Here is a 12,633-nt window from a genome sequence, read left to right as displayed (position 1 = left end):
ATATTGAAATTGAGCCTAATAGGATTGGTTTCAGGATGCAGTTTATGCAGGGCCACTAGCAGGGCTCCTCTGCCCAGCTGCTTTTAACCATAAATGCATAATAATTTAGTTGAGATCTCTACCTCACAATTAGATTTGTTGACAGATAAGCACATGCACAGAAAGTACAAGTGCATAAATATTTTTTCTTTTCTTTTTTTCTTTTATCAGATTACTTATATTTATCTGCACCTGCTATAGTCAATGTTCGATAGCAGACATTTCCTTCTTCAGAAATTATAGGTACTACAGGAATGACAGTGAAACTCCAGAGATTACTTCTGTGCCCTTGACTCAGACTATGCTGTCATACTCTACAGAGTGCAGTTTGTTAACATTCAGCTATAACACACATGAAACATAGGAATGAGGATTTAAGTGTATAACTAAAACTTGCAGTTAATTTTTCACCATCTACAGAAACTTAAAAAAAAAAAATTAAAAAAAAAATCTATTCCCACCTTCTACTTTGCTATTATTTTTGTGGTTTTTTTGGTTTGTTTTTTTTACTGCATTCTACCTTTAGATTTCCTCTTTTTTCCCCCACATTCATTGTGAAGATACTGCTGTATGCAATTTTCATACTAAAGTTTATAGTTTTTTTCACTATACTGAATTTGACCTATTGTTTTGCTGTTTACAGACAATACTCATGTAATTTCTCTAGTTTACCTCCATACTGATGGGTAGCTTTCTAAAGTAACTTGCAACAGTTACCTCAGACTTTAGTAAATATTGTGGTAGGGGAGTAGGGGAGAACAGGATGTCAGTGAAGCACGGCTTGCAAGGAAACCTAGCTTGTATCTAGCCTAATGATGGCTGGATAAAACAGGAGCTCCAGCATACAAGTTCTTCAATTATAGCGGGCCTGACAGACCACAGAACTCATGCACCCCACTGCTGGTCTGTTTTTTCTACTTACATTAGGTGGTTTACTAAGAGTTCTTACCCACAGTTTTGCCTTGCTGTATCATCAGATCTTTGTAATTAGGCTACCACAAGGTGTTCCATTGCTCAACAGGTGTTGCACTCCCACTACTGCTGTTTACCAGACTTAAACAGAAGTTTGTGACATATTGATTCTTCTGGTTTACTCTATGTTTAGAAAGAGCCCATGCAAATGTTAATTTGGAAAAATAAATAAAGGCAAAAGTTTCAAGGGCAAAACGTTTCTAGAAATCCACATTTCAGATTACTGAAATCTAGTTCATGAACTTCACAAAGTAGCTGGAATTTACCAAGCTATTCCTAACATGAAATGTGAAGCTATCCTGTTTTGCCCGTTTGTTCACTTAAATTAGTCTGTAACAATTTCTAATACACATTTTTTTATATGATTGAAGACCACAGATATTTTTTTCTGAGAACAACCAGAGCGTATAAACTCAATTCTGGGAAGCAGATGACTACAGAGCATAAATGGAACAAGGCAACAGTTTCAGTTCTCACTGTGTCCTTCTTGCAGGCCAGAGGCAAGTCTGCTAATCACACATTTGTCATATCCACTAAAAGAATATCTGTCACTCTCTGGTGCACTCAGATCTCTGCCCACTCTAGTGCACAATGCTGTGATGAGGAAGAGGTGAATGATAGGCATTATTTAACTCTTATTTACTAACACAGTATCAAAAAGGTTGGAAGAGACCTCAAAGATCATCGAGTCCAACCTGTCACCACTGACCTCAAGACTAGACCATGGCACCAAGTGCCACAAAACAATGTTTTTAGTTCCCATTTTCTTTGCTTGCACATAGAAAGAAAATGTTCGAGTTTGCAAATAAAATTGTCAGCTTTTAACAGCAATGTGTTGTGGCAATCATTGCAATAAGTGGTGTGAGCAATCTGGCAATATAAGCTAAGCTTAGAGCTTGACATAGTGGTAGGCTATCCTTAGCGTAAGTGTAGAAGTAGCTAGCAGTTTAGCAAAATAGTGCTGTGCTAGCAGCATGTAACTAAAGCAAGGTACTGGTAGCTATGAACACAGAGAGTTATCTTGGAATAACAGGATGCATACATCGATCAACAACCTCACGTGATATTAGTAGTTTAACCAATAATGTATAACAGTAGGATGTGTGGACACTTGTGAAGCTATGCCAACTATGCTCTGTGAGTCTATATAAGCTGTTAAGGTTTCTTAATTAAACTGAACAATACTTAGATCATACTGGTCATCCATATTGATTCCGTATTCCTTTGTCAACAATGTGTATTATGAAATCACAGAAAATATTTGTTCTTATGCCAAGCATGTACACTGCACAATGTATACCAAAAAATAAAATATTTATTTCAGATTCAAGAGCCCAGCAAGCTGTAAACTACAGTTATCTTGCTCCCCAGTAAAGGCTTGTCCTCAGCCTCTGCTGAAATATAATGTCATAGCAAATGTCTTCAAAAGAGACAGACTTAGTAGATACTCTCAGTTGTGAAATATGGTGTTAGGTTTTGGTTGCAATTTTAAAACTGTTTCTTCTGAAGCTATTTCCTGAAACTGATTTCACAAAGAATCCTACATTAGGATTTTTATGTTCTTTTAAACATTTATATGCTGCTACCAAAGTATCATTCATAGGTTGAAATCAACACTAAAACATAAAATAAGATTGAGAGTACCCTGGGGTTTAGAAAACAGTATTAAGTTAAATTCAGCTCTGGTATACCAGAGAGTACTTATGTATACCAGGAAATAATTTCTTTATTTGCCTCTCAAAATTATTCATTATACATTTCCTACAGCCAATTCCTTATGCTTCTAATAAAGCAGTCATAAACTAAACTGCTATTGGTTTCTGATGCAAGCAGGCTAAGACTCTGTCAGAGGTGAAGAAAGAAAATATTTTCTGTAATTAACATAAAATGTTCTGAATTGACAACTGAGTGAACACTATGACAAAGGAAATATAGTTTACATCTAATTTGCATAGTCCTTTATGTAGTGCAAGCATGTGACAGTGCAAGTGCTTGGTTCTTCCATTTTGGGCTTTTTTTAAAACAGTCACGATAGAAACTTTGCTCCAGAATCATGGCCACAGAATGCAAAGAACTACAGTTCAGTCATCTGAAGCTGCTAAACTGAAACAGTTCCTTTGTGAGAAGTACAAGCCACTTGAAATAATGTGTGGAGTACAGATATCACTATTAGTAATTTGTTGGTCCACTTCTACTGAAAGTAGGAATAGAGTCTCATTTAATTGTTCTCAAATGATAGGTGTACTGCATGCACTCCAGGAAGGAAAGGAAGCAGCAGTTACATCATCTCCCTGGGACCAAGCTACAAAACTACTGCCTACTCTATTTCATAGCCTCTGTAATTCATAGCTACCAACTCTTCATCTTTTGAAGAAATTTTAACCAAAGTGATACACTGGCACTTAAAGACAAATATAATGGAAAACTAATTTTAATTAATTTGTAAGTAAATAACAACGGCCCCAAGCTTTTAGCTCTCCAAAACAGTTACCCCAGCCTTAAAGCTTGTGTCTGTATTCTAGGAGACTTACATATTAAATCAGTGCAACACTCATGGTTCCTCCCAGGAATATTATTTTTTGCAATTCCAAAAGTGAATTACTACCCATACTCTTTAACATCTTTATCGATGATCTGGATGAAGGCATCGAGTCCATCATCAGTAAGTTTGCAGATGACACCAAGCTGGGGGCAGGAGTTGATCTGCTGGAGGGTAGAGAGGCTCTGCAGAGGGACCTCGAGAGGCTGGACAGATGGGCAGAATCTAACGGCATGAGATTTAACACATCTAAGTGCCAGGTTCTACACACCGGCCACAACCACCCCATGCAGTGCTACAGGCTGGGGTCAGAGTGGCTGGAGAGCAGACAGGCAGAAAGGGACCTGGGGGTACTGCTTGATAGTAGACTGAACATGAGCCAGCAGTGGGCCCAAGTGGCCAAGAAGACCAATGGTATCCTGGCCTGCATCAGAAAGAGTGTGGCCAGCAGGAGCAGGGAAGTCGTTGTGCCCCTGTACTCAGCATTGGTTAGGCCACACCCTGAGTCCTGTGTCCAGTTCTGGGCCCCTCAGTTTAGGAAAGATGTTGAGTTGCTGGAACGAGTCCAGAGAAGGGCAACAAAGCTGGTGAGGGGTTTGGAGCACAAGCCCTATGAGGAGAGGCTGAGGGAGCTGGGGTTGCTTAGCCTGGAGGAGGCTCAGAAGAGACCTTATTGCTCTCTACAACTACTCTCTAGGAACTAGGGGATAGTTTTAGAACTGGGAACATTAATTTTAAAAAATCCCACACCACTGGATGGAGTCTAGAGCTCGAGCATTAACTTTCAACCTGACTCTCAAAGGGAACAAGAGAATCAGACAAGGCAAAGGTGTATTTCCTATCTTCCTGTGCTTGCTGTTAAAAGCCCCATAAATTAGGCGTGCTTATCTTCACATCAAAAGCTTGTTATAAAAGCAGCTGTGCTGAGAATAAAGGGTAGGTTAACCTGTTAAGAAAAAAACCCACTTCTAAACACTCAACACAAATCACCTCTAGGGCACCTCCCGGCACTTGGCAGCCGCAGGAAGACGAGAAGTCGCTACTATTTTTTGTCTCTTCGAAACAGGAGGCCGAAGGCTGGACAGGCACCGGTTAGCAATTTCCCGCCGGCGGTTGCCTCCCGCCTAACGGCGTGGCGAGGTGGGTGTCGAGAGATGAGGCCTGCGGCGCTGCCTCACGGAATGGCATTATACGGCAGTAGGGTTGATACCGGCGGCGCCGCTGCCTGACTAAGATCGCGCCTTCCCTTACGCGGCGGCACGCGGGTGGAACACTCCACCGTGCGCACGCGCCCAGAGGCCCCTCGCTCGCAGCTTGTTTTGGAGGCGCGCGTGGTCCTCTCTGATTGGCGCCGCGCCGCGCAACGCTCCGCCCCAGCCCTGCGCGCGCGCGTGGACTACAGTTCCCGGGATGCCGAGCGACGGCCGAAGGAGAAGGTGGGCAGTGGCGGCGGCAGTGTGGGGGGACTGCGCGCGCGTGTCGGTGCTGTGGCGGCGGCGGCGGCGGCGGCGGCAGCGGACAGACAGACAGGTTGGGGTGAGCGCGGCGCCCCCGCCTGACGGCTCCCGCCATAGGCAGGAGTGGCCATGCCGGGAGCAGACGCTGCCACCGCCTCCGATCCTCGGGTTTTTCCGTCCCCTTCCTGTGGCGGCGGCGGAGGCTTCTGTGCGGCGGGGCCAGGGCCGCCTTCCCCCGTCAGCTGCGGCGGGCGGAGTGGTGGTGGCAGCAGCAGCATGAGCAGTGGCGATGCCGTCCGGAGCACAGCGGCGAGGACACGCTTGGCGACGCAGCTGCTGGCGGTGCTCAGCTGCGTCCTGACAGCGAAGGCCCAGGTAGGAACTAGCAGCGGATGGGGCGAAGCGGCGGGGTCTCCACATGGCGGGGAGGTGGAAAAGAAAAGAGCACTGTTCGGCAGGGATGTCCCACTGGCATTGGATAGGTCTGCGGACCCCTGCCTGAGGGGAAGGAGAGCAGAGATCCTCCCTGTCGCGGGCTGGAGAAGGTGATGGAGGCACTTCGGAGGGTCGCGGGGGACAGGACAGCTTCGGGCCGTGTCTTGTGCAGCCTTCCCGGCAGCGAAGTCTGAGGATCTCTTGCTGAAGTCTGTAGCTCACGTCCTTCTTATTCAATACTCTCTGGTTGTTACTTTCTGGGACCCAGCCCATGGCCGGGCAGTTGGGTGCCTCTGGTCTGTGCGCCCCGCTGCTACAGTGAGGGGAGAGGTTGGTTTACCTGGGAACCTTATATAACGGTATAGCTCCCAGAGGAGTGTTCAATCTAGGTACCACTGCTTGCTGTCTATACTCTCACGTTGAGGAGCTCTGGGTTGGATCATACTCTTGGTTTAGACAAAAAGTTTGGCGTCCTTATGAAGTCGATGAGAAGCCATATGTTCGAATGGTAGTATCAGTGCCCGGGCTTGGCTTGTGTTTAGGTCGTGTCTGCACACGTTACACAGAAGGATGAGAATGCTGCTGCTTTCTGTGAACTGCCTTCACAGCTTCAGAAGGACAAGTGTCTCTAGTTGGGAGTTTGTTGTTCATCAGTATGACCGTGACTGAAATAACAGCTGGTGTCAAGCAGAAAAGGATTTCAGCTGGGCCAAAGATACTAGAGTGAGTTCATGTGGAAATACGATGTCCACGTGGAGCAAAGTTTGTCTTCTGTGTCTGTTACTTTTCTTGCAGTTTTTAAATTTCTGCTTTGTATAACCTACTACATTGTAAGTGACCAAGACAGTGACTAGTCTAGTGTAGATGGCTTTTATGGTATTTTTTTTAATTACTGTAAACTGAGGTTTTCTTAGTCTTAAAAATCCTGTATGTTAGTAGCATTTCTAGCGTGAAGAGGTGCTTATTGGCATAGTTTTCTTATGACACTTAACAGAGATTGGTTGTTACTATTACATAAAATTGTTAGCATATCGTATTCAGGATTTAAATACCTAGAGTTTAATCTGCGCTGTAAAATGAGGAGCTAGTAATTAGTTATTGGAGTCATGTTATCTGTATCTTTTCTCTGATTCTGCAGCTATGGCAAAGTAAAATGTTAAGGAGCAAAATAAGGAGTCCCAGGTAGTCTTCTAATTGTTGAAGCAATTAAAGTATAACAACCCGATAATTCTAATAAGGTTGTTTGTACGAATAGACTGGTGTGGGCATTTGTTCAGCTTTTAATGTTGAAGTGCTGAATGTATTTCTTTCCAGATTTCATAAGGAGAAATTGATACAGGTCAGACATTGGCCTTTCCCTCTGAAAGGTTGTTTTATCTTGGAGAAGATAACTTAGAAGTTTAACTTAATCTCCAGTACAGCTCTTATCTGTACAAGAGCTAAAATATGTTTGACAATATATGCAAATACTTTGATAAGTACGTTTGAAATATAGAAGAAATAGTTGTTTAATGTCAGATGACTTCCTGAACACAAATTGTAGTAAGCTAATGCTTTTAAAGTTTATCTTAGAGTTCAGTGTAATTAACAGAATGTAATGACCAAAGCTGGTTGTTCTTAGTGTTCCATCATTACAAAAGTGAGAGCACTGAAGGCTATACCTGTACTAGTCAAAACCTTTCTAACTGGGCTATTGAAGCTTATGTTGTTGCTGTATTAGTGTGCTATGAACTGCTGATGTATTGGTGTTTCTTATGTGCTGTCAAACAATTTAATAAATTGTGGTTTGGTACAGATATAACATAGTTTAATTTTAGAGCATGCCTTCTAAGGAAACATTAATTTTAGTATTTTATATATAAAGACAGCTGTTTCATTTTTTTAAAAAGCTGTGAGAAAAAAATGGAGAATTCCACTTGCATGCTCTTGGCACTGTAATTTTTTAAAAAAATAATTTCTTAGACCAGTTCTGATTTTGTGGAGGGATTATTTCTGAAACTACATAGTATTCTAAAAAGATAGAATCAAAATTTTGTCAGAGACATCTGACAAATGCATGACCTTCATTAGTTTGTTAATTTTATAAAAAGACTGCAGCTTTTTTATTTTCCCATGAGGATTTGACACTGTTTATTTGGAACATTATCCTCTGAAAAATCACTTTCAGTTTTGCATCAATGGTAAAAATATTTTTGTAAGCAGTGGATAGCTTCATGAGTTGGTCATCAAAACAGTTGCCTACTTTTTTGAGTCCAAAGAAAATGTCTTGATCTTTCCTACTTCTTTCAGTATTGCTCTTCACATGGGGTTTCTCTTGTTTATACAGTCTAACAATATTTGAGCAAAATGGTCAGTTATCTTTTTGCTTCTTCATATTGCAATGAAATATTCTGCCATTTGTTTTGTGGTGTTACCTGCAAAGACTGCAAAAGTAATTTCTGCTTATGTGTGACTAATAAGAAAATTCAGATTTTTTTAATGAACTCATTATGGATTAAAATGCATCCATTCTTTTTCCCGTGTAAGTATCAATAATAAAAAGTTTTGTCTTCTGACTTTGAAGTTGGCCATTATAAAGGCTGTGAGCTTTCATGTTTTATGAAAAAACTGTAATTGCACATAGGCCCTTTCATAGCTGTTAGCCTGGATTTGAAGTTAGATAGCATTAACAGGACAAACATAACAGTGTAGAAAACTTTGGGTAAAGTAACTTCCCTGAAAGGAGTTTTATTTCATCGCTATATCTACTCTGCAGAATTGTGACAGCTTATTTAATGCCTCAGGAAAAACGGGATTTACATACGGTTAATTTTCTACTAAATGGTTTATTGCCATACCCTCACCTTTTTATTCTCACAGAAGGCTGGAGGAAATCCATTTTTCAGGCCTCCTTTATGCTTCATAAAAGAGCAGAAACCTATAATTCAGTTTCTAGTGACTCTCTTACATCAAGCTTGGTTATATAAGGGTATCTGTTCTGTAAAGTAGTGAAGTGGTTTATCATGCATAAAACAGATGAGATGATTTTATAATCTCATCTATGTGAATCTGGAGAAAAAAAGAAGGGCAAAAAATATTTTCCATCTGCTTTTGCACATAACCTTTTAATAGTTAGAAGTTCTAAGCCCATACAAGATATGAGGGCTTTCCCATTTTATATGCTTTCTAGGCCATCCTGTGTGTCTATGCATTTTCTGTCTGGCTGAAGAACAGTGGTAGTTAACAGCAATATCTGGTTCCTTACCCTTAGATATCATCTATAGCTTTCCAACTTGCATTTGAACAGCCTTTCAAATACATTTGTAGTTGTTTAAGAAGCTATGCTTAGGAATCGTTTAGATTTAATTAAATTTACCATGCAAATATTAATAGACTGATACTTTTAAATGTTTCTGCCTTTCACTAAGATGTTGTCAGGATCTCAGCAAAGGTGTTGCTGTGGCTTAGGTCTCTAAGTTAGCTGAGGTACTTGCACAGTCCTGTCTTTCTCTCCTGTGCTGGCAGTAGTGCCTCTGCGCTTGTGTGCCCTCCTCTCCATAGAGTTGGTCTTAAGCTGGTGCAGCACCTTGAACCATATGCTGTCCTGTTGTCAGAAGAGGAATGGGACCAAGAGCTTGGGACTGTAGTTTCACAATAGATTTTCAACCTTACAACGGAGATACCTGCACCTGATTTTCCTAGTATTTATTTATAGAATTTAACCCTGAAGTTACTAATTTTTTGGGCATGAAAGTACGGATTCTCCTTTCTCCCATACCTCTAAAGGAACCAGCTGGGGTGTTTTGATGCTTTGAGAACAATTATAAAAATAAGATGGCAATGTATGATTGTTGTTTGTGGGGTTTGTTTTTTCTTTGTTTTGATTTTGTTTGTTGTTTTTATTAAAGACAATTCAGCTAATGAGCATTTGGTAGAAGAACACTTGGTATGCAGCTCTGATGTGCTAATCTACCGTGTACTTGTAGTTTGGCAAATCTTACTGCTCATTCTGCAGAAAGTACTAAATGCTGAATCTGTCAATAAGTTTCAGGGCTGAAAGTGTTAGTGTGGCTAACTGACTCAGTTGAATGTAGACTTAAGTTCAAAGCAAGTGCTTCAGGCTTTTATTTTCTGAGTGTGTAAGGTATGTTATAGAGTATGTTAATGAGAAATAAATTATTTGCTATGGAACTGTGTTTCGCTAGCATTTATTTTGACTGCCATCTTTTTCTGTTTAGAGGATTTTTCTGTAGTTAATACTGCATTTCCTAATAAAAACTAAATTTTTATGTATTTTTTAAATAGCTCACAGGAGTCCTAGATGATTGTTTGTGTGACATAGAAAGCATTGATGACTTCAATACTTTCAAGATCTTCCCCAAAATACAGAAACTGCAAGAACGTGATTACTTCAGATATTACAAGGTATGATTAGAATGGTATTTTTCCTGAATTTTCACTTCAACAGCAGTTCTGCCGGTTATACTTTAATGGTGTGTTGCAATCCTACCTCATCTTTAATACTGGTCTTACTAATAGATGGACAGTTCCAAGGGCCAGCGTGCAAGCCCACCCTTCACCACACATTATTTAGTACTTCCATCTGTGATACAGAAAAATTTATTGGAAAGAAAAGTGAATAAGTAAGCCAGAATGTTTTTTGCCATTTCCTCACTGAATAAGCAACAGAGTATTTTTGATGTCCAAGAATCAACCAGGTTGGAAGAGACCTCAAGATCATCAAGTCCAACCAATCACCCAACTCTATCTAATCAAATGAACCATGGCACTAAGTGCTTCATCCAGCCTTTCCTTAAACACCTCCCTGCACATGGAAGTACTAGTAAGATCATAGATGGATGTGAAAATTACAAGGGTAGGCAATGATCATCTAGGTCAATCACGGTGTAGCTATATACTGATTAAGCACACAGGGAGTACACTTACTCTGAAAATTCTCCCTACTCTGAAGTAATTTTATTTGTAATAGAAATTTGAATCATGATATTTTATAAATGTAATCATAGTATTCCCATTGTATTACTAGTTCAACAGCCATAAAGGAATGGAAAATTTAATGTATAATAATACTGAGTGGACTATGGAATTTTTATTTAAAGGGTAAAGAAAACTTAAAGTCTTGCTGAAATTGTGCTGAGTGGTTTCTGGAATAGTTAGTGTGGGACAGTTCTCAAAGAAAGAAAGGAAGGAATAAAAAACATTGTCTCTATATAGTTCTATACATTGAACCATAAACTATGGAAATACTGAATAAAACTCTAAATGAAAATATGTCAAACTTGAAAGAAAGTAGAAGTGTTCTGTGTAGTCAGTGCGTAATTGGCATTGATTATAGTACAAGTGCTGTACAACTTCGTTTGTCTCAGAACTCTCTGTGTGTGCTGGGTTTTAGTGCCCTTGACTCATTCTGAGAGCAGTATATCTTGAATTTCAGGTGTTCTTTCTGAATTAATCATCAGTTTAGACGGCAGTATTCTTTTATTTACAGTGTTCCTCTGTGTAAGAAGAGCAACTGCCTAGTTACCTGCATCTTCCTAAGCACATCGGCATTGTTTTTATTGTTAGAGTTTACTTTGAAAATGATTGTAGTATTAACGGTTATCTGGTCTTGGGGATTTTTGGCAGAAGGGGCATGTTTTATATAGCAGGTCTTATTGTGAAGGTGATGTAAAACATAACACTTTTTCATGCTTTATTTTAAAAAAATACAAAAAATCATAAATTTTGCATATCTTTTGACAAGAATGGTGTTTGTGGGTTGAATTTTGGAAATGGGGAAAAGGAAGTAACCCAAAATTCCTGCTTTTCATGTATTTGTGCTAGCATGGTTTGACATGTGACTAGAAGATAGTCGTCATCATTTCCAAGAAGTTGTACCATCTGCTTAATGTCTTGATAGTTTGGGTTTATTTGGCTGAGGAATCTAACATTTTGAAGCTGAATTTATAACTCCCAGTCACGCTGAGTAAATACATCAAACTGGAAACCTAGAAAACAGTCTTTCTTTCAGATGCTATATAGCAGTTAAATTTGTATGTGTGTTTTGAAAATGGAGGAAGGTTTTACTTCCTGAAACATTTGGTAGAGGAATTTAGGGTTTAGTTGAACAAGTCAAACATTATTATGCTCTTTGGAGAACTTTAATTGTATTGACAGACCATTTGAAGAGAGAATTCCTTTTGCTGTAATTTGGGTACCTAGTGTTACAGACAGTTTATCCTTGAGACATTAAAGGTAATTTCTTTGTTTCTGGTATATAGTTTTGATTTTTCTTAGCCGTCAAAATTAAGACAATAGACTGGAGGGAGAGTGAAATAAATTCTCAGTTATTTCAGCTTTTCTCCAAATGAAAAGACTGAGTACTGTATTTCTCTTACAGGGAACCCTTCAGTCATTGTGTGTAGTGAACTCCAGGTTCATTGAAGCATGGGATTTAGAATTCAGTTGCCTATTTGCCTGAGGGGCTGCTCTGGCACTTCTGTACTAGATGTTTAAGCTTGGTCTCCTGTCTGTATTTCTCCTCATGTAAAGTGAAAGTACAAGATATAAATTACATTAATTAGAAAAATGTTCCTATATAAAAGGGGAAAACATGTTCTTTGAAGACTAAGTGGAAGTCTTTAGTCCCAGTCTTTTAACCTACTAGGTAAAGCAAGAATACTGTTCTATATAGTCTTTATAATGTGACTGTTACTTTACTGTAGCTTCGGGGGGGGAAGTGTTTGTTTTTTGTAAGGTATGTACCATAGGGATTAGTTTTGTGACTAAGATTTGTAGTTTTAAGTAATTTTTATAAGCACATTTATAGTTCTTAAAATTTTGTGTTGAAACTGGTTTGGGGTATGATGCCATCTGTGGAGTATTAGGCTTAATTTTACTGTGCATTTTATAGAACTCTTGCTGTGTCGCTTCCAACCTGTCATATTATATGACCACAGAATCAAATTCAGTTTCTGCAACAGTTTCTAATAAGTGGTACATCATTCAAGATGTAGTTTGCTGAATATAAACAGTAACTTCAGCTGAGTGTCTTCATTAGTAGTATTTATCAGCTGAAAAACCCTAGCACAAGTTGTGCTGAAGGGAAACAAAGTAAAAAAATAGTTAATTTTGGGTTATGTGTGGGTTTTTTGGTGGGGTTTGTTTTCGTTTGTTTGGGGTTTTTTATTTGTTTACTTTAAAAGTTTTAGA

At 39.6% G+C, this 12,633-nt stretch overlaps 2 protein-coding genes across 2 annotated transcripts in view; one reads left to right on the top strand and one right to left on the bottom strand.

The window, feature by feature from the left end:
- The window catches only part of EDARADD (EDAR associated via death domain), a 38,627-nt gene extending 33,826 nt beyond the window's left edge, over positions 1-4,801 (bottom strand). The window contains exon 1 of the mRNA XM_068155001.1: positions 4,541-4,801. The gene's annotated coding sequence lies outside the window, so the exon portion shown is untranslated. The remainder of the gene's footprint in view (positions 1-4,540) is intronic.
- Positions 4,802-4,970: 169 nt separating this feature from the next.
- Positions 4,971-12,633, top strand: part of ERO1B (endoplasmic reticulum oxidoreductase 1 beta) — a 30,796-nt gene continuing 23,133 nt past the window's right edge. Inside the window, exons 1-2 of the mRNA XM_068154953.1 lie at positions 4,971-5,382; positions 9,727-9,846. Coding sequence (XP_068011054.1) covers positions 5,137-5,382; positions 9,727-9,846 — 366 coding nt within the window. The 5' untranslated portion in view covers positions 4,971-5,136. The remainder of the gene's footprint in view (positions 5,383-9,726; positions 9,847-12,633) is intronic.

The sequence above is a fragment of the Melanerpes formicivorus genome, unplaced genomic scaffold (genome assembly GCF_026170545.1).
Source record: "Melanerpes formicivorus ecotype bairdi unplaced genomic scaffold, bMelFor1.0.p_v2 SCAF_2, whole genome shotgun sequence".
Taxonomy (NCBI): domain Eukaryota; kingdom Metazoa; phylum Chordata; class Aves; order Piciformes; family Picidae; genus Melanerpes; species Melanerpes formicivorus.
This window is presented reverse-complemented; position numbering and strand designations above follow the sequence as displayed.